At 39.6% G+C, this 23228-nt stretch overlaps 1 protein-coding gene across 1 annotated transcript in view; it reads right to left on the minus strand.

The window, feature by feature from the left end:
• The window catches only part of EXOC6 (exocyst complex component 6), a 200377-nt gene that overhangs the window by 161592 nt on the left and 15557 nt on the right, over positions 1–23228 (minus strand). Inside the window, exon 2 of the mRNA XM_045197754.3 lies at positions 2085–2196. Within this exon, the coding sequence (XP_045053689.1) occupies positions 2085–2196 (112 nt within the window). The remainder of the gene's footprint in view (positions 1–2084; positions 2197–23228) is intronic.

Genomic DNA, 23228 nt, shown 5'->3' on the forward strand with positions numbered 1-23228 from the left:
TTCATAGCAGAAAGAGCATTTGAGCTGTGCCTTGCGAACTGGGTGGCATTTTGGCAGGCAGAAGTAGAGTGAAGAATAATAAAGTTATTATTATTAACTTTATAATAATAAAATAATAAAATAATAAAAGTCTACTCTTTACATCAAAGAGTAAACTCTCCAGTTTGGTCAAAATGGAAGTCCTGTCTTTATTTCCCAACCTTCATATTTGGTCACTTGGTCTCATATGTTCCATAAGAGCACTGGAACAGGATAGAGTTGACCTTGAACTACTGATGGCATGTACAGATATGTGTAGAAAGGCACTGAATGCCAGCCTAAGAAGTTTTCACCTAATCAATGACTTTAACAACAGTTTAGGAAACTAATTTTGGCTAATATTGTCCCAGATAAAGGCTTGTCTGGAGTTCTATGTCCATCCCCCAAAATAACATTAAGATGTTTTAGCAGTAGGCTTTGGAAAAGAGTGTTCTCACTCACTTTATAACCTAAACATGAAGCTAACGGTGGGCCTTCCAGGTGTGTTGGCAGTGGTGACAGGGCAGCACCTGGGGAAAATATCTGTGACAGTCTCCATTCTTGAGGGAGACGCTGGGAGAGTGCTGGGACTGCCAGATCGAAACTGACTGTTTTCTTTAGGAAGACCAGGTACAAGATTGGGGGTATTTGCCTTAAAGAGAGAGAGTAGAACAGATCCAAGTCACACAGTAGGAAGTCAGGCCCAATGCCAGAGCAAGACTAGCTGATAGGTCCCAGGATGGAAGAAGTCTGCAGATGTTGGCCATGGTTGTGAGACCAGGGGGGAGATGCAGAGAGTCAGGGCTTGAGGCCGAGGCTCGGAAGCAGTCATGGCAGCAGAGGCCACAGTAAGTAACACATATCCAGGCTCCATCTACCCCTTTGTGCTGTTTCTCTTTAGACTGCTGACCTAGCCACCAGGCAAACGCACAGGTTTTAGACAGTGCTGGTACAGTATAAGGGATGTTCCATGTGAAAAAAATTGAGTTTCCCATTAGTAAAAAGTTCTGGTTTCTTCTACCTATTGAGTCAGGTAAAATTACTTTCCTTTCTTCACAAGATGCTCAGATAAAATGAAGGTGTAAAGGATAATTGTAATGAAGTTGTAAGAATTTTGCAACTCATGTATATGTTGATAATCCAAGAATCAACCGACAAATATCAACAGCTTCCCATGCCTATTACACTACCCTTGGCCTTTTGAAGAGATTCAAAATATACTTCATGCAAAATCAAGTTTAAATACTTGGCAGAAATATATTCAAATTTATATGTAGTGAATTTCAGAGCACCTGGCTCTGGGACCTTTCTGAGAATGAAGAGACAACACACACAAAAAAATCTTTTCACTTAATCTACAAATATTAGTCAACAAATATTTATTGATTGTTACTATCACATTCAGTGATTGCCATCCCATTACCACACTGCCAGGTGTCCGATACAGGCAGACAGGCAGAAAGAATTAAATGTTAAAAGCTGCCCTTTTAACACAAACATTGTCTTTCATTTTTATACTGCTCTTGTACTCTGCAAATTAATCCCCATATTACCAAAGAAGCTATTTTTAAGTCTTATGTGGAAATAAAAAGATACATACCTGAGAGGTCACCAGACTTGAGAGGGCAACAACGATACACATAAACATTCTGCATTTTCCTATAACTCATATACACTCAAATATAAATTGGTTTCATTGATAGGTCTGATTTTTCTCCATGCTTTTCACTAAGCATATTTTACAGAAAACAATGAGAACTTCCTATAAATGGGATGGACTCTCTATTTAGAAATAACATGAGACCCTTTCTGATCACTGGAAAGTCATTTCTATTTTTTAACCTCGTTGTGATGAATCAGGAAATACATACAATGCCAGAGAAGTGGGTTGCTTATTTATTGTAATTTTTCTAAGAATCAGAAACTTTGAGATTAGGTGTATACAGAACTGTAATTATTTCTCAAAACTATTTTTTATTCTGTTATAGAGAAAAGTATATGGAGAAGTGAATAAGACTACCTTATTGCAGCTAGAGAAGAAACCATAAAATATAAAGGAGCCCTACCTTAAAGTAGCTTCAATCGGCAGCTCAAATGACTGAATCTCAGCCAGGACATTCTCATAGGTTTGATCTGAGTCTTCTTCCAACATTGCTCCACATGCCCCTGATTTTCCAGCTGCAGACATCAGATTTCAAGAGCAATATAGCTTTAGTTTATAAAAGAAATGTAGTTTTTAAAATAATCATAAGGTTCTCTGTTCACCCAGTGTAGCAGCAAAAACTGAGCTCACTGTCTGACTTCATGCTATCAAAATCCTCGCTTCCAAGAATGTTGCACAGCTGTTGCTGTCCTGTCTCCACTTATAACATTTTACTTATTATTAACCTTGACACAGTTCAGAAAGTTCCTGCCTGATGCTTGCTATATTTACTCACTTGTTTCTCAAAGACAGTAGCTACAAACTTAAGAGGAATTAGAACCATTACACCATAAAAAGTTATTAAATAATTGACTTGTTAGGGCACATATTTTAATATCATTTATGCTAAATACATAATTCAAGCTATGTTCCTAGCTATTCCTGCAACTATACCCTTGCCCACAAGCCCAAGCATGTAGCTTGTCCAGGAAAAACAACATCATATAGAATAGAATTTTGAGGTCACTAGGCTACTTCCTTGGTTTCCCTTCTTCTTCACTTCTCCACCCTACTCACTGCCATGTGAAGTTCCTCCATTACAGAACTTTCCCTTTTGTCCCCTGTCCAAATCCAATGCTCATGGAAGCATTTAGATTTTAGTCACTTAGGCCTCACTGCAAATGTGTTTGCCAAATCCTTTCTGCAGAGACTAAGTTTTGATGGGGAGAAAGCATGAAGCTGCCAGGATATAAAAGGAGACAGGATGCCACTGAGGGGAAGACAGTGCAGGAAGTAGAGGCCCAAAATATCAAGGGAAAACGGGCCCTACAGCCAGCCCCAAGTACACCTAAAAAATCAAATGGGCACGTTACCATTTGCATTAGGTCTTCCTCAGCTCTGAGTTTAACCTCAGGTTGACATGTAAAGGGATGGGTAGTGCGCCTTTTAATTTTTTTACAGTTTTTATGAGAGTTTAAAATATTACTCTAAAAAAATAAAGTTCTTTCTCCTAAAAATGTAGTATTGATATAAGGTATACAAGGCATATGTCATAAAATGCACCCACTTTTTAAAATTCTCTCTGTATAAATTGCATCTGTTTTTTCGCTTCTCCCTAGCCAGTGCCTCACTGCAGGTACAGTGTGCCTCTGTGCTCCATGACTTTGGGCTTAGCCATGTGACTTCAACTGGCCAATGATAAATGAACTCAAGTAACAGTCTGTGAGCTCCGAGTCTAGGCTCTGTGAGCTCCAAGCCTAGGTAGACACACTTTGCCTCCTCACACAACCAAAAGAAGAACAACAAATTTAAAAACAAAAAACAATGAGAACTGACAGAAAATCAAACTGTATGGAAATCCGACAACCAAGGAGTTAAAGAAGAAACATTCATCCAGACCGGGAGGATGGGCAGAGACGGGCAGGTGGGGTGGAGAGGACTCACAGCAAGGCAGTGACTGGAGGCTGGTGGACCGGGTGAGGCAGTGGCTGGCAGACTGGGAGAGGCGGAGGCAGGCAGAGCAGGCAGTCCCACATTTGTGTGCAGATAAACCCAGGGGAACAACTAGGGAGCGAGACAGACCATACAACCCAGGGTTCCAATGCAGGGAAATAAAGTCTCAAACCTCTGATGGAAAAAACCTATGAGGGTTGAGGGGGTGGCAGAAACTCCCAGCCTCAAAAGAGAGTTCGTTGGAGAGGCCCGTGGGGTCCTAGAACGTACACAAAACACCCACCTGGGAATCAGCATCAGAAGGGCCCAATTTGCTTGTGGGTAACGGAGGAAGTGACTGAAAGTCAGCTGAGAGCTGAGCAAGCAGCACTGTTCCCTCTCAGACCCCTCCCCCACATGTAGGCAAGTTGGTTGCCCTGCCCTGGTGAATACCTAAAGCTCCACCCCTTACTACGTAACAGGTGGGCCAAGACCAAAAAAAAAAAAAAAAGGCCCAAATGAAAGAACAGATCAAAGCTCTAGAAAAAATACAACTAAGCAACAAACAGAGATAGCCAACCTCTCAGATGCACAGTTCAAAACACTGGTAATCAGGATGCTCACAGAATTGGTGAGTATGGTCACAAAATAGAGGAAAAAGTGAAGACTATTCAAAGTGAAATAAATGAAAATGTACAGGAAACTAACAGTTACAGGACTCAACTCAACAGTTTGGAGCAGAAGGAAGAAATAAACATTCAACCAGAAGGCAATGAAGAAACAAGAATTCAAAAAAATGAAGAGAGGCTTAGGAACCTCCAGGACATCTTTAAACATTCCAACATCTGAATCATAGGGGTGCCAGAAGGAGAAGAGGAAGAGCAAGAAACTGAAAATTATTTGAAAAAATAATGAATGAGAACTTCCCCAATCTAGCAAAGGAAATAGACTTCCAGAAAGTCTGGGAGGCTCAGAGAGTCCCAAAGAACTTGAACCCAAGGAAGCACATATTCCAAGGCACATCATAATTACATTACCCAAGATTAAAGTTAAGGAGAGAATCTTAAAAGCAGCAAGAGAAAAGGACACAGTTACCTACAAAGGAGTTCCCATTAGACTATCGGCTGATTTCTCAAAAGAAACCTTACAGGCAAGAAGGGATTGGAAAGAAGTATTTGAAGTCATGAAAGGCAAGGACCTACATCCAAGATTACTGTATCCAGCAAAGCTATCATTTAGAATGGAAGGACAGATAAAGTGCTCCTCAGATAAGGTCAAGTTAAAGGAGTTCATCATCACCAAGCCCTTATTATATGAAATGTTAAAGGGACTTATTTAAGAAAAAGAAGATCAAAAAGATAAACAGTAAAATAACAACAAACTTATAACTATCAACAACTGAACCTAAAAAAACAAAAACAAGCTAAGCAAACAACTAGAACAGGAACAGATTCACAGAAATGGAGACCACATGGAGGGTTATCAGAAGGAGATGGAGGGGGAGAAAGGGGGTAAAATAGGACAACTGTAATAGCATAATCAATAAAATATATTTTTTAGAAAGATTCTTCTCTCCACATACCCCAAATTTTTACTTTTTAAATTTTCAAACTTAGAGAAGAGTTACAAGATGAATACAATGAACAGCCATATACCCTTCATCTGATTTCGCCAACTGTTAAAATTTTGCCACACTTACTTTCTCTTTCTCTCTGTTTATTGAAGAGGATTATATAATGTAGGCATATGCTTTTAATACATAGAGAAATTTGTATTAATTTGAAAAGAATATGTTTAGAATAATATAACACTATACTACAAAGGAGTATAATAAACAAATCACAACAGGTTTGACTTATTGTTACTTCATGACCCCATTCTTACTACACAGCCCCATCAGCCTTTTCAGTACATCCAGCCCCACCAGGAGATTCAAGGTCTCCCAAGCTGTTGGCCTGATGGCCCAGTCCCCATGCCTCCTTCCCCTCTCCTCAGCTCTCCCCACACCTCCTGTACTCCTACATTTCTCTCTTCTGCTCCTCCCACTTCTGTTAAGTGAATTTTCTCTCTGCCTCTTACTTTCTTCTAAGCTGTATAAGACCCAGGCAACAACTTCCTGTTTCCACTGGCTAACCAGCATCTTCCTTTTATTCAAAACTTTCCTTGAGTGCCATTTCCTGCCGGAAGTCCACACAGACTGAATGAACAGGAAACAATCTCCTCCCGAAAGTAACATTTAAGAAAAACAACCTCCCCTATCCGATAGTGCTGACAACAAATTCACCAAATAAGGAAAAGAAAAGGAGGAAATGGAAAATTTTTTGAACAGCTATATTCCAAGGTGCCCATAAAGGTGAATGGTGTGTGTGAATGGAATGTTTCCTCTCCCCCCAGCTGCAGCTCAAACTGTTGAACTACTTCCTAGGATCAAGCCCAACCACTGATGGGAGTTGTTAAAGTGGCTCTAGGCCAGTGGTTCTTGTCCCTCCCCAACCCCAGGGCAATGCCCAGGGACATTTTTGATTGTTGCAAGTGGAGGTGAGTGCTGCTGACATCTGGTGGGTAGAGGCCAGAGATGCTGCTAAATGACCTGCAATGCACAGCACAGTCCCCCACGATTATCCAGCCCAAGATGCCAATAGTGCAAAGGTTGGGAATTCCGCCTTAAAATGATCTTTGGGACACAGGACCAGGCTGTGTGTGGTGCTGATATGGCCCTGTTCCTGGGGCCCCTTTCTGGGCTTCTTCCTCTTCTCCGTAGTGGAGTCTATGTCTTATTATTCTGCTAAGAATCTTAGTCCCTCTAGAACTAGAAACTGATTTTTAAAAACAATTTTATAGGAGTTTATTTGAGCCAAACTGACGGCATATGCCAGGGAGCAAAAACTCAAATGCTCCCCAACTATTTTTCAAGTAAGTTTATTATTCAAATAAAAATCGTCAGTCTTTTGCCTTCCTCCCTCACAAAGACTAGAATCCCAGCCTCCTGCTCTGTGCTGGAAATACCAGTTGAGGCATTATGTTCGTGTGCTTCCCTGGCACAGATGCCCCTCTGCTATTTGTACTGTCTAGGAAACACACGGCCTGGGGGCAAGGCATGGGTGGCCAGAAGTTAGGAGAAAGGTACCAAAAGGAGGTGACCCAGCCTGACATCATCTCCTGTGTTCACTTCCATTCAGACCCTCGGTGGAATCTGAGTTTCACCCTCCCACATCTATCCTAAACCTTCCTGTGGGAGTAACTCTCTCACATTTTTAGGTAGTCCTCACACTTCCTAATGTTTTGATGTGTCCATTAAAAAAATTCAGGAACCTAAGAATAGAAGAGATTTCCTAATATAATAAAGGGAGTCTATCCACCAAACAAGAAAAAAGAAAAGAAAACCAGTGCTGACATCTTACTAGTTGAAAAAAAAATGTCAGACATTGGCTTCCTCACCTGAGGAAAATATCACTAGCTCTATTTGAATTCAACCTGGAAGTCCTAGCCAAGGGAATAAGGTAAGATAAAGAAATAAAAGCTATAGAGATTGGTAAGAAAGAAGAAAAATTTACACTTGCAGAATATATGATTACTTACATAGAAAGCATAGATGGACCTACAAACAGAATTAATGAGTGAATTTAGCAAGCTTTCTAGATTAAAAAATTAAATATAAATCTATATATTAGTAACAATTAGGAAATAAAATACAAAATTATAGCATCAAAGCACATCAAATATCTAAGAATTTGATGTGATACCTGAACAGAGTTAGATCATGGCTGAAAGTGCTAACAGAGTCACAAAACATTTTTTTTAAGTACGCCAGCAACACCCTGACCAGCATGGCTCACTTGATTGAGTGTCATCCCAAAAAGCAAAAGGTCGCTGGTTCAATTCCCAGTCAGGGTGCATGCCTGGGTTGTGGGCCCAGTCTCTGGCTGGGAGTGTGCGAGAGGCAACAGGTTGATATTTCTCTCACACACTGACATTTCTCTCCCTTTCTTTCTCCCTCCCTTCCCCTCTCTCTAAAAACAAATAAATAAAATCTTTTTAAAAAAAAGTATGCCAGGCATGCTCCGCCTCTTGCTTGCCCCTCTTTCTGAAATACTCTTATTCTGATATCTACTTGGCTCATTCCTTGACTTCCTTCAGGGCTTTAATAAAAAGTCACCACCTCAATGATGCCTTCACTCCAAACAAAACCCAGTATTTTAAGCTTGATCTGGAAGCCCATATCCCCACCCCACTCTTAATGCTTTATTTTTGTCCCCTAGTTTTTATCACCTTTAAACATATGTTCACTTATTTACCTTGTTTATTATCTGTCTCTTCCCTTAGAATGTAAGATTAATGAGGACAGGAATTTTTTCTGTTTTGTTCACTGATGTATCTCCAGTGCCCAGAACTGTGCCTGGCAAATAGAGACCGCACATAATAAATATTTGTTGGATAGATGGATGGATGGATGGACAAAGAAACATAAAAATAACAAAGCAGAAAAACAAATACCTGAATAATTTTAATATATGAGGGCAAAAAAATAGTACTAGAAAAGAAGAAGGAATAAAAATGCCAGGAGGGGCAACGTAGGTACGCATTAAAGATGAATGAATAAACAAAATGTGGTAGAAATATGCAGTGGAATATTATTCAGCCTTTAAAAGAAAGGATATCCTAAAAGACTTAAATATAAGTCATGACAACATAAAAGTCCTAGAGGAGAACATTGGCAGGAAAAGTCTAATATCCCACACAGCAATATCTTCACTAATATGTCCCCTAGAGCAAGGGACATAAAGGAAAGAATAAACAAATGGGACTACATCAAATTAAAAAGCTTCTGCACGGCTAAAGAAAACATCATCAAAATGAAAAGGAAACCAACTCTATGGGAAATATATTTGCTGATGATACCTTGGACAAGGGTTTGAGCTCCAGAATATATAAAGAACTCACATAACACCACACCAGGAAAACAAACAATCCAATTTTAAAAAATGAGCAAAGGACCTGAACAGACACTTCTCCAAGGAGGACATACAGAGAGTCCAGAGACGTACGAAAAGATGCTCAGCATCACTAGCCATCAGAGAGATGCAAACTAAAACCACAGTGAGGTACCACTTCACACCAGTCAGAGTGGCCAACATAAACAAATCCACAAATAGGTGCTAGTGAGGTTGTGGAGAAAAGGGAACCATAGTACATTGTTGGTGGGAATGGAGACTGGTGCAGCCACTGTGGAAAACAACATGGAACTTCCTAAAAAAAGTAAAAATGTTACTGCCTTTTGACCCAAGATTCCACTGCTGGGATTATACCCTAAGCATCCTGAAACACCAATTCCAAAGAACCTGGGCACCCCAATGTTCATAGCAGCACAATTTACAATAGCCAAGTACTGGAAGCAGCCTAAGTGCCCATCAGTAAATGAGTGGATCAAAAAACTCACACATTTACTCAATGGAATACTATGCGGCAGAAAGAAGAAAGAAGGGGCTCCTATCCTTCATGGCAGCATGGATGGAACTAGAGAGCATTATGCTAAGTGAAATAAGCCAGGCAGAGAAAGACAAATACCATATGATCTCACCTATAAGTGGAACCTAATGAACAAAACAAACAAGTGAGCACAACAGAACCAGAGACATACAAATAAAGAACAAACTGACAGTGACCAGAGGGGAGGGGCGAGGGGAGGGATAACGGGGGAAAGAAGGAGAAGGGTCAAGTCAAGGAACATGTATAAAGGACCCATGGACAAGGACAACAGGGGTGGGGAGGATTGAATGTGGGAAGGATGTGAGAAGGGCAGGGGAGAGCAATGGGAGAAAAATGGGGACAACTGTAACTGAACAACAATAACAAAGTTAAAAAGAAAAGAAAAACTATCCCTATCTCATACTCCAATGTGGATGAAGCTTGAGGACAATATATTAAGGGAAATAAGCCAGCCACACACACCCAAATTCTGTATGATTTAAATATCTAAAGTAATCAAATTCACAGAAACACAAAGTAGAATGTTGGTTGCCAGGTGGTGGGAGTAGAGAGGAATGGGGAGTTATTTATATTTTTAAGATTTTAAAACATTTTAGAGAAAGTGAAAAGGAGGGAGATAGATAGGGAGAGAAACATCAATGTGTGGTTGCCTCTCATGTGCCCCCATCTGGCGACCTGACCCACCAGTCATGTGCCCTGGCATGTGCCCTGACTGGGAATCGAACCAGCAACCTTTTGGTTTCCAGGCGGCACTCAATCTATTGAGCCACATGAGCCAAGGGGGAGTTGTTTAATAAGTATAGAGTTTCTTTTCTTTTCTTTTCTTTTCTCTCTTTTTTTTGTATTTTTTATTGGACTTATTGGCATGACCTTGGTTAATAAAAATATATAGGTCTCAGGTGTACAGTTCTGTAATACATCATCTGTGTATTGCATTGTGTGTTCACCACCCCAAGTCAAGTCTCCTTCCATCACCATTTATCCCCTCTATACTCTCTTCTACCTCCCTTGGTTATAGAGTTTCAGTTTTGCAAGAGAAAAAAGGTCTGGAGATTTCTCTCACAACAATGGAAATATACTTAACATTACTGAACTGCACACTTAAAAATGGTTAACATGGTTTTAAAAAGTACAGGAAAAGCTCAGAAGAGGATAAAAAATGTCTCTGTAGGAAGGGTCCTGGGGCTGAGAACTGAAGAATGGATGCTATTTGGAAATTCTAGAGTGGTGAGCCACTCACAGCCAATCCATACACAAAGCAGGTGGGAATGGGGACCCCGGATATAGAAGGAGGGCATAGCCAGCGAAGTGAGAGTGTGGCTGGGGTGATGAACTCGGGTTGCCGGGTTGTCGCTGAAGACAGTGTGGAGATGCAAAGGTAACAGAGATTGGGCCCTTGGTTCTTTTGCTGCTGCTACTGTTACTATACCTATAGCTACTAACACAATGGCTGGCACAAGTTAAGTGCTCAATAAATATTTGTTCAATAAATAATCTTTACACAACAGCGCAGTGCCTTCGCCAGTAAGGGGCAATCAATAAACATTTAATCATGATATTGCAGAGTTTAACTTACAAAGGTTATCTAAAACAAAATTGTTAAAAGTTGTTTTAGTTATATTATCATTATTTTGACATTAGAAAGTCTTTTAAGATATTCAGTTAAATTTTAAAACTATACTAACATTATTTTCAGGAGACTCACATGATATGGCTTATTTGAAAATTTGTTTTTAAGAAATATCTATGTTATTCAAAATTGTGCTTCCACATGGCCATTCCATGTTTCTTCTACCACCTTCAAAATTTAGAATGTGATATTTCATTACAGAAAGTATTTTGGTCCTTCAGTGGATCCATATTTTCTCAATAAACTGCATTCCTACAGTTGTGTGAAGAATAAACTGCTTAAGCAATTAAGAAAATGGCTTATAAAAATCTGTTCTAAATTTCTGATATATCTCATCACATTTTTCTGTTTGTAAAATCATAGAGGACATGGTGTTTCTGTGAATAGTATAATATCATTACTGTTATCTGAGCTAGTGTTCCCCCAAACATGCTGTGGGTTTTGTACATCTCCAAACCCTTAGACATGCTGCTTCCTTCATCTAGAATGTTTTCCCCAAAGTTGCTTTCCTGTCTCTAACATGGGGATAATAATAGCATCACCATCTCACATGGCCGTTGTGAAGATTACGTGACTTTTAAGCATGTAGTAGGTAGAGCACTCTGGAAAGTGTTCAGCACATGATGAGCATAAATAAGTGTTAGCTGTTTTAATTACTCATCTTTTAAGGCCTTGTTCAAATGTTACCTCATGGTGGAGAGTGATTTACTGCTGTCTCCCATAACTCTTTTGAATGTGCCTTTATCAGAGATTTATTGCTTGGTATTATTTTTGTCATATATTTATCTACATCCCTGGACAATGAACTACACAAAGGCAAAGAATCAGCCTTTTGCTTCTTTAAAACTCCGAGCATCTCGCATGATACTAGGTGCACGGTGGGCATATACTGAGTGACTGCTGAATGAACGGAAGACTTAAATAGGAATGATGAAAACAGTGATGGCCCTCCAAAACAAATATCGGTGTTGTTGACTGCTCGATCAAATTAACCTTTTCCCAACTTGACAAGAAAATTCTGGCCTAATTGTTTTAACTGTGATTAGTTCCTTTCTTTATCTTCGTGCAAATCGTGGTTTCCTTAAGAGAAGGCGAGCTAAAATCTCTCCTACCACCTACATTGTCTCTTTCTCTGAATTCTTTAACATAATTGCTGTAGTAGAAATAGCTTCCCCAAGTAAATACGTGAACTTTATACCTCTTCGGTTTGCTATATTAGGGTCCTCTGATTGAAAAAATTTAGGGCGCCCCTGCTGATCTTTTCCCAGGTGTAAGTCTTAAACATTTTTATCCTGGCTAATATAGAATCAACAGACACCCCTACTGTCATAGAGCTAGATTATGGCGCTACCTAGTGGCCAACATTTGGCACATTCTAGGTTTTAACTTTATCTTTTATATTGGCAATTTTAAAACATCATTAGAAATCACTAAATATCTTGCTCTCTTTTTTCTAGACTGTCTCGCAACTGTTTCATGTGTGATTTATCCTCCATTCATTCTAATTCAGATCCCTTCAGCAGAACTGAGAATTTAAAGACATGCTACCAGGCCTATTATCAAGAAGTCAAAGATACCCTTTAGTCCCACCGGAATACTGGGCTCTTCAGAGCCAGAATGCAGGGCACGAACTTGTTTGGGCCGTGCTGTGAAAGGAGAGCTACTGGGTGCCCCGATGGAGTCCCCACACGTCTGGCTAGCTGCCCACGGCAAGTGCACCCTTCCTTTGCACATTCTTCTAAACAATCATTCTATTTTCCCTCTTCTGAAACTAAACAATTCCCTCCAAACTATGGTTTCAGGCCTCAAATAGGAAATAGTACTAAAAAAAAAAAAAACGGAAATGTTTTCCTTTAAATACTGAAGCCATTTCTTTACATTAAGAAATAGTTTGCATTCAAAGCCCATAATTGAAAAGGAACATGAATCATCAATCACAAGAGGACTTTATAGATAAGAAATAGGCACTGGCCTGAACAATTGTATTAAACACATACAAGGAGCTTTTGCTGAGTCATTTTTCAGGAAGTGGGTTGTCCAGGAAGATTTCTACAGGAGGAACAATTGACAATATTTTCATATTAATAACCTCCAGTTACTTTATTGTTCTCAAAACTTTTGTTAATGAGTATTTTCCTGTTCAGTTAAAAAAAGACATTAATCAAAAGACAAAGCCTAATCTGATTTATTTTTATGTGTTTTTGGATTTTTTCTTGTGTAAGTGATACTAAATATATTTAAGTTGTAAAACGTCCTCGTTACTGATCACAATATTAGAAAATATTTTGTTACAAATCTTTTTTGTTTTTAAAGACATATGTGCTATAGCATATGTTGGATACATTCCTTAGAGTGACTCCAAATAATCATATTGCAGTCAATTTTCTACAAGGCAACAGAAATGTTTCTACTTGAGGGTTTGGAACCTCTTCTGCCCAACTCCTGAGTTACTCCTCAAATAAGGGACACTCGGTGTGGGCTCCTGGAGACCAACTTCAAGATTAGGCCATTCACATAAGGGCTCCTCAGAAAACACTCCAGCAGGACCACAGAGGAAAGACAGGGTCAGTGTGTTCCCTGGAGACTCCCTAGAATACATACTTTTGGGCCCCGTCCTGTCCAAAAGCAATGAGTCTTTCCTTCTCTTAGCTTATGAATGAGGGCTTGTCAAAAGGGGCTGAAGTCACCTGCCTATGGGATTGGGGGAGGTAAATTGTGACATAAGATCATTGTGTGGGCATGATTCCTGTTAGTATAAGTAATTATCATGCTTGTTGTCTTGATTTAACATAAATATATCTCCCAACACCCCATCCTACCTGCCTCAACTGAAGCCCTGGTGATAAAGCCTCATTTTGCACACACAAAGTAGCTTTCCTTTTGTACTAAGTGATAAACTGGTCCCAGATATACAGTTAGGAATCAGAACTAAAGCGGGCTTCTGTGTAGTATAACAGTTACATGCACAGACTCTGGAGTTGGACTGGCCTGGTTCAAATCCTACCTCTGCTACTTATTAGCTATGTGACCCTGAGCAATTTTCCATGCCTGGAGTTTTCTGATCTACATAATAGACAAGCTCCTACTTCATAGATTTGTTGGGGAGATTGAATTAATTAATGCAAACAAGATCTTCAGAACAGTGCCAAAAAATAAAAAGCACTATAGAAGCATTTTTATGTCCTTGTTTAATAATGAACCATTGAGGATAAGTTTTAAAAATTCAACTGCTTTATAATTTTGTTATGGTGAGTAGGATTGTTCTATTTCTTTTCAAATGGACACATGTAGATGTGTCTTTCATACTCAATGGTCAGAGTTTTGAAAATGTCAGTGACCCATTAAAATGGTATGAGACAACAATGCTCATATACTTATAAAGTTGTTTCTTGTATATTGATCTTTATGTTTTGTTAATTTACTCATTCATCTTTAAAAAGAAACCAATATTCATTAGAGTGTTATTTACAATCACCAAAGTATGGAAGCAGCCCAAGTGTCCATCAATAGATAAGTGAGTAAAACAACTACGGGACATTTACACAATGGAATACTACTCAGCCATAAAAAAGAAGAAAATTTTACCCTTTGTGACAGTATGAATGGACTTGGAGAACATTATGCAAAATGAAATAAGCCAGTCAGAGAAAGACAAATACCATATGATTTTACTCATATATGGAATCTAATGAACAAACTGAACTAAGAAGCAAACCAGAGACAGACTCATAGATGGAGATCAGGATGATAGCTAGTGGGGTGGGGCGAGGTTAGGGGTGGAGGGATTGGGCAAAAAGGAAAAAGGACTCATGGACATGGACAACAGTGTGGTGATTGCTGGGGGGGGGGGGAAGGGGTATAAGGAGTCTAAATGGTAATGGAAAAAATACAATAAAGATTAAATTTAAAAAGTAAAAAGGAACTGATATATTTAAGAACTTGGTATGTACGTACTAAACCCTTGAAAGCTCCACAGGTCAGTGGAGAAATTTCTCCTCTATCCCAGCTGAACTGAGAGTGGGCAGGGTGTGGCAATGAGGCACCTGCAGTCCACACCTGCGATGGCACACACACCTGCTGGGAGAATTCACCTCTGGACCTCAGGGGCAGGCTTTGATGCAATCAGTCTGACTCTAAAGCTCATAACCACTGTGTGATACTGCCTTTCTGGCTCAATGGAGCTTCATAACCCAGGACCCTACCTTTTCACCTGAATCCTAGAACCTTCCATTCTCCAGACTCCAGGCTGCTGGAGTTTATTTATTTTTTTTTTTTTGGAGGTGAAGAAATGCACCAACATTAGAAAAAGAACCTCAAAAGAAAACGAATCTGATTAAGTGAACTTTAGTGAGGTTTTTTTCCTGCTTTGACATTCCACAACCATCATTACAGAAAGACTGGACTGTGGGGAAAGGGGGAAGCTAAAATTTTCTTGTGGTTTTTCATCATATCTCCCTGGTTTCTCCTTCTCAGCCTTCTGCTCAGGTTTCTTTTCATTAGTCTGTCCCTTAAATGTAGCTGTTTTCCAGAAATCTGTCCTCAATTTTTCCTTCTTATATACTAGACTCTTATGAATTCATCTTCCACTTGGGAGTCCCAAATCCAGATCTTCAATTGCTCTCCTCTCCTAAACCCCAAACTTTATTTCTAACAACCCGCATAACTTCTCCACCAGAATATCCTGTCCCGCTGACATTCAACGTGTCCCAAACTGAACTCACTAACTTTCCTCTCTGCCTTAGTCCGTTTGGGTTGCTGTAATGGAATACCAGAGACTGGGTGGCTCAATCAGCAAACATTTCTTTCTCACAGTTCTGAAGGCTGAGGAGTGCAAGGCGTCAGCCAATCCACGGTCTAGTGAGAGCCTGTAACCTGGTCCATGAATGGCCATCTTCTCATTGTGTCCTCACATGGTGGAAGGGTCAAGGGAGCACTCTGGGGTCTTTTGTGGGGTCTCTAATTTCATTCGTGAGGGCTCCACCCTCAGGACATAGTCACCTCCCAAATGCCCCAACTCCAAATACCATCACACTGGGGACTAGGTTTCAACATATGAATTTTGAGGGGACACCACTTTCAGTCTATAGCATTCTCTTCCCACGTTAAGCCTGCCTCCATACACCAAACACCCACTTACTAATAACGATGGTATCTCCAACATAGACATGCCTAATCTGCTCTTGTTCTCCAGAGCAGTCTCTGCCTATCTCTGATCCATTAGCTCGGAGCCCAGTCACCTCTGGGACTTTGTAGATGCTGCTCTTTTTGTCTGAAATGTCTTTCCATCTGTCTACCTGATGAACAAATTTCTACATAGTTTTCTTAAGATTCAATACAGACATCTCCCTTCTCAAAGCCACCATAGGCCCTGAACTGTACTTCACACAGAACGTATTTTGGACAGGGGACATGTATATTTTACTTCCAATACTAAGCTATGAGTTCTCTGAAGACCACCCCTAGGCCTAATTCACCTCCATAGTTCTCAGAGCATAGTACAAGACATCCTATACACAAATCCTCAATAAATGTTTGCCACAGTAATCAGTTAATTAATGTAGTGAAACAGAGCCATTGTGTTTTAGAGCGACGAGTTCTTTCTTTCTCCACTCACCCTTTCTCTTCAAATTTCCCATTATCAACGATCACTTTTCTGGGTTGGTCACCACTCGGAAATTTTGATGTTGTAAACACCCTGTCTCACAAAACATTTTAGAGTATGTTTGGTTCATAAGTCCTGACAAATCTGTCCTCTTATAAGGACACCAATCATAGAGTAAAAACTGAGCAAATGACTAATGTGAATTCCTTCACTTCAAACACACTATGATAAAAAGAAAAGTTTCCATTTATACCAGGTTTTACAGGGTTTTACAGGGTTGTGGTTCAATAGGTGATCTGTATGCTTCCTTTTTACTTCTGAACACATGTGTTCCTTTGTTTCTCAGGAAGCAATTATCATGTAGCCATGGAAATCAACGAGTGCAAAGGAAATGTTGCAGGGGAATAATAAAGCCAACTAACTCAACTGTACAAAAGTTGGTCACATCCTAAAATAATTATAATACAACCATCCAAAAGCTCTGAGATGAAGTAATCAGCGCTTGGTATTTTGACAGTAACTGCATAGTATTTGAAAATATTTCAAAAATTCTAAAGCATTTCTAAAATGTAATTATGATCAAGACAAATATACAAATATTTATTGAATGACTACTACCAGCCAGGCCTTTTCACATATATTTCCTCATTTTATCATCTCAAACAGCCTTATGGACAAGCTATTTTTAGTACCCATACTAAAAAATCTTAGACTTTAAGAGGTTAAATACCTTGCCCAGAGAATAGTGAGAGATAGCACCTAAAGGGCACTCTCTTTCCATCCATCAGAATTCATCCTAGAGATGATGTTCAGATCCTATGGCCTGAATTTCAAAAGGGACTCCACGTACACAACCACCTCCCAACCAACTTTCCTCACTTATGTGATTCAACTGCTTCTCTGCTTAAATAGGCCTACAATTCATTGCCTTGAGGTAGACTTGTGATTTGGAGATTGAAGACCTCTCAATAACAGGAAAGATCAAGACTATAAATTGTATTCTTTGAAGTCATATACAAGTCACAAATATCACATAAGTAAAATTCTGACACAATGGACAATCCTATTATTACCTTCTTCTTATAGTAGATTTTGTAATGTCAAAATTGTTGTAGGTTCTATAGAAGATCCAGAAGCAATATGTGACAAGGTGAATGAAAAGGAATTATGTTAAGCTTTAAGTCACAGAGAAGAGACTACAATGGCCTTTGTTCTTCCACATGAAGGAGTCCAGATATGGCTCAGCACAGTCTAGGGCAAATGTGATACAAAGTCAAGAGATACCCAGACTGCTTCTATATTTCCACTTTTTAGCAAAGGCTTCTATATATACTCAAGGTCATCTCAGGAAACAAAAACACTGCTGGAGCTCTAGCCACCAAGTCCTCAATCCAGGTAGCAGGAAGAAGGGTGGGGGAAAGGCAAAAAGAGTATGGACTAGCTCTGTGTTCTCCTTACATAGGAGTTTTCCTGGAGGTCCCACCCAGAAACATCTGCTTTTATCTCATTGGTCCAGGCTTAGTCACATGGTCAACCTACCCACACATGAGGCTGGGAAGGACAGTCTTTATTTGGTCACAGTATCATTTTGAATGTAGTTAAGATTCCATTACTAAGGAGGAATGGAAAAAATGGGAAAGGCTATAGGGGAGGTACCTTCACTTTCAGCTACCAAAGGTAAAGAGGCAGAGGGACAGCAGAACCCAGACAAAAGTCCAAAGTCTTCAAAAGGGAAGAATGAATGGGCTTTAATTTCAGCTCTGCTATTTACCAGCTATAGCAGGAGAAGGGGATCAGTTAAGAAGGTAGCTTAGACCAGGATGGTAGTAATGGAAATAGTAAGAAGTGGTCAGATTTTGAATATATTTTGAAGGATTTGTTAATGGATTAGAATGCTAGGTGTTAAAGAGTCAAGGATGATGGCAAGATTTGTGTGTTTATTTCTTTAAGCAACTGGAAGAATGATGTTGCCACTTACTGGGAAGGGAAACACTATTGGAGGAGCAGCTTTCAGATGAGGGTGGACAATCAGATTCTCAGATATTTCTTTAGACAGCCAAGTGGAGATGTTAAATTGGAAGTTAGACATATGGTGCTCTCAATTTAGAAATATATATATATCTTGATTGGATGAGATCAAGGTAATAAGAGTAGATGGAAAACAGAAAAGATCCTAGGACTAAATCCAACATAGAGAGATCAAAGAAACTAAAAGAACCAAGTGAGAAGAATGAGAAGCAGGTGCTCTCCCTCTTGGGAGCATGCCCACAGCTTCCTTCCCTGTCAGGGGTGCATCTCCTAAACTCTAAGTGACCCCAGGAGACATGCAAACAGGGGAGCAATTATTTTACTGTCTCCAGATTTAACAAAATACTCTCAAAGTCAGAAGAAGGAGAAGGAGAAGGAGAAGAAGGAAGAAGAAGAAGAAGAAGAAGAAGAAGAAGAAGAAGAAGAAGAAGAAGAAGAAGAAGAAGAAGAAGAAGAAGAAGAAGAAGAAATAATGAGTTAGATGGAAAATCAAGAGTCATGGAAACCATGTAAGGGAAATAGTTATATGAGAAGGGAGTGACCATTTCAGTTGCTACGGATAGGTCAAGTAAGATGAGAAGTGAAAATCGAACACTGAATTTGCTGTGGATGCTTTATAAGAGTAGTTTCAGGGGATAGTGGGGGTGAGTAGAAGAAGAAATGAGAGAAGAATTGGAGACAGCAAGTAGATAAAACTTCTTTGAGGAATTTTGCTATAAACAAAAGGAGAGAGATGAGGAGGGAGCAGGTTAAATTAGAAGAAGAGGGATCAAGAGAGTTTTGAGTTGTTTTTCTTTATGATGAGAGAATGCTTATATGGTACTAGGAAAGAGAGGTAGAAATTCATGATACAAGAGAGAGGGGAGGACTGCTTGTAGCACTCTCCTTGACTGGTTAGGTGGTTAGGGGTGGGGGGCAGAAGCAGAGATGTTCTTCATAAAGAGTGTGGACAGTTCATCCAGAAGAACAGGAGGGAAGGCAGAATCTATGCAACCAGATGTGGGTAGGTGGGTAGATGTGGTTGTGGGAGCTTATGGAAGTTTTCTCCTGATGGCTTCCATTTTCTCAGTATATAAGAAGCAAGGCCATCACTGCAGTGAGAGATTGAAGGTTGAGAATAGAAGGTGTAAAATAATCCCCTTCCAGCAGAGTAAACAAATGAATGGCCTAGGGAAATACAATATGATTGCTGGGCAGCTTAAAGGGTCCTCTAGAGATGAGTGATCAGGAATTTAAAGTGAGACCAGTCAGCTTGGTTGTGTGTTTTCTTGCAGCTTAGTTCAGTCATGTGAATGAAGTAGGGAAAAGTTGAATTTAATGAAGGATGTAGGGAAGCCAAGTTAGTTCAACAAAATGAGAGAGGGTGTGAGTATATTCAACAGTTATTAAAATGCTTGACCACAGATTTAGACTGAGTAAGGAGGGAAGTGAGGACATCAAAGGGGTGAGGGGCAAATATAGTTGAATCAATGGTTTTCAGGTTCCAATGGATATAAAGGATTATTGGAGTTTGTTGACTTAAGAATGTCAACCCTGTAGAGAATTTTTACAAAAACGTATTTGAACCAAGCAGAGGATACACCTGGAAGCAAGGTCTCAACAGACTGAGCTAAATGCTTCCAAGAATAACAGTTTGTGGTTTCTTTTACGCATTTGAGATTAAGGAGGGAACCTAAGGAAGATTTCATGAATGCTGGAGAAAGCAAGGCGGTGATCAGATTGTGAGATAGTTGAGGTTGTGCACTCTCTTGCAAGCTTTAGAAGAAGGAGTCTGCAAGGGGGCATTTTGAAGTTGTGCAAAAACAATGGACAGGGCTTGGTTAAGGCAAAGACAAGGCTTTTATTAAAGAAGTTACATGTCTGGGGCGTGACTACCCACCACGACCTGCCCAGTTAGTAATTTATGATCCAATAGACCATCCCTTGAGGTTACTTTCCATAGAACCATTCCTTCTTTTTTTTCATACACAAATTCACAGCGTATGTACATGTCCAGTAACAAAAGAGCCTGAAATTCTTCAATCTAAGCCTTAATGATGACCAAAGATGCTAGAATTAGGGGCTTGCCCATGTGAGTTCCCCCATTCACCCACCCCAAAATAAATAAACCAGCCTCTTCCTTCTCAATCACTGACCTGATACAGAGACTGACCTCATAATATGGCATGATAAAACCCTGTTCCTGGATTCCAGATTTTCATAGACTTCCAGTCATTTCCTGCAAATAACAAAGTGGAGATTCCAGTGGGCTCTCTGACATGGCAGAATGCCAGGTCAACCAAACAATCTGTCATTTTTGTAGCCCTAAGAGAATTGAACATCAGATCTCGAGTCTATTGTGTTAATCAGTTTTCCAGGCAAGGCCACATCTGTTTGGAAAGTGGCTCATTAAAGCTGTTCCACAAGCAGCAAGGGTGCTCTTTCTAGAGTCCCCCTCTTGCCTCGGAGGTGGAATGGGGCAATAAATCAGAACCTCTCTGGTCAGGCTCTTTAAATAGGAACATGCAGAACCCAACACCTTGGATGTGTACAAGAAAAGAAAAAACAGCCCAAAATCAAACATCTCGGGAAAACCACTCTCTCTGAATAGAATGCCAGGCTCGCTTTTTTCAGCCAGTAACTAACAAATGCACTCCCAAGTATCTTCGTATGACTGATTAACAACTCAAAAACATCATAGATTTGAAAGGGTATTTATACAAGTCATGGTGAAATTCTGTTTCTCTGTCAGCCACTGAACACTCAGTTTCTTTTAGTATCTCAATTGATGACTGGGTAATCAGGCATTTTCAACTTCCCCTATGCAATCTCTCATCAGGATTTTAGAATTTTCAAACCTTTATCTTCACTGAGTAACACAGGCCTGGAGGAGAGAAAATGGATCATTAATGGTAGTCTTTTTCTCGTTTAGCATCTTTTTAAAAACACACCAGCAATAAATATAGCACCAACTATCCAGGAGTTCTCGGTAAATGCGTTTACTTGATGGTAACAAACAAAACCCAGCAAGTAGTATGCTTTACTTTCCTGAAATTTAAAAACAAACAAAAAGTCATTTTAAAATTTAAACTAAGCATCAAGTACTACTCCTTTTTCCTTTTTGGTCAAGCCCTACAATACTTAAAATACTTGTCACCTTTATATAGATCCCAGGTACCAAAAAAGGTTGAATTTAGATTATAAGCTGAAGATTTGCCATCACAAAATAGAACTGAAATCAGAATGCCCCACTTCTGTGAGTTTAAGAAAAAAACCTTAATGGTTCTTTTTAGTGTGGGGTTTGGGGTTGAGTAGTATTTAAAGAACTAAACTGTCTCTCCAGTATTTGAGAGGATTAGGCTTAGAGTTCATTGTGTTGACTGTCTTCTGAAAGATTAGATAGTTTAGTTAGGCTCCTACTGACCATGTAAATGTCTCAGCATTTATTGACTGTCTGCAGTCTTTATCAAAGGCTCTGAACAGCTTGTAAACAGAAACCCCATTATTTTTGTGGTACTGATAAGATTTACTATTTAATTTTTGTATGATTGACTGACCAGTTAAAGATATTAATACAGTACAGGAAAGCATGATAAACGAGTATGAATTCAGTCAACAGACATTTTACTTAGTTTGGAAACTACAATCTCATTTTTGCTTGTAGATTGTAGAAATAATATCTGTGCGGTGCTCTGTTTTCCTCACTACATTTGAATGTGTTATATACATTTCTACTAATCCTTCAATGCTCTACAAAGAGATTTACTTTTTTTAGAAATATGTCTTAAATCTTTCAATACATAGAAAGAAAAATTTCATAGAGAGTGTACTAATTTAGTTTGGGTACACTGGAAGGATTTATTTCTTGGGTGCTTTGGGCCTACGTTTTAAAATGTTTTAATCAAAATAAAATTTGGAAAGGCATGCAGCAGACATGTTGCATTTGACCACAGGTGAAAATCTGTGGTATCAACATTATTTTGATTCTGAATTTGGTGATCTCTGCTAGGGGGTTGCTATCAAGCCTCCCTGCCTGGTCTCCATTAAGATGTGTGTGTGTGAAAGATCAGAGGCCTATCCTGGGGACCTACGTATATGGCAAGGCCTCAAGAGAAGATGACTTGACAGCATTCGGAGTTTAATGAAAGCAAGAAAGAGCCAATGCTTCAGAAAGTGCTGAAAGTAATGTTCAAGAGACAGCAGGAAGATAGAAGTGGAATTAGACAGTTTTGCCTAAGACGCGTGGAAAGGGTAGTCCACCAACCACCTTTGATTGCCTTAACACAAAACGCAAAGCACAGAACCTTTGCAATGAAGCTCCAGCACAGCTGAACAGCCTCCACTCCCAGCCTCTGAGACCAGCTTTCACGACCCCCACCTTTGCTGTTGCTGTGCCTGCTTCCTCACCTCTTCCTGACTTGAAACAGCACCTGCTGCCTCACCGCTTCACTCTAAACATCCACATGTCAGTTCTTCTGTGATGTCTTTACAAACTCAGACAAGTATCTTTTGCTCTACTATATTCATGGATTCCATGTCATTTCTCTGCGTGTCCGCCTTCCCCACATCAGTAAGCTCCTAGAGGGCAGGACTCAATCTTACTCTTTTTTTTTTCTTTATAACACCAGGGCCTAGCATATAATTTGTGCCTAATAAATATACTGGGCAGGAAGAGGAAGGGAAGAAGGAAGACACACATCTATGCTTTTGCTAACACACCCACATCATTCTCTCTTCCAATATGATGCTTGCCCAGTTAAAAAGCAGCTGCTTTTTGAAGACTTCCCTGACTGATGATCTCCCACTTCTTTAAACTTCCGTAGCACCTAAGTGACAATTACACAATTGATACTTAACAGACATATGTTGTCATCTTAGTTGTGCTTTAATATCTAAGTGCTATTTCCCCA

This window comes from Desmodus rotundus, chromosome 4 (genome assembly GCF_022682495.2).
Source record: "Desmodus rotundus isolate HL8 chromosome 4, HLdesRot8A.1, whole genome shotgun sequence".
In the NCBI taxonomy this organism is placed as follows: Eukaryota; Metazoa; Chordata; class Mammalia; order Chiroptera; family Phyllostomidae; genus Desmodus; species Desmodus rotundus.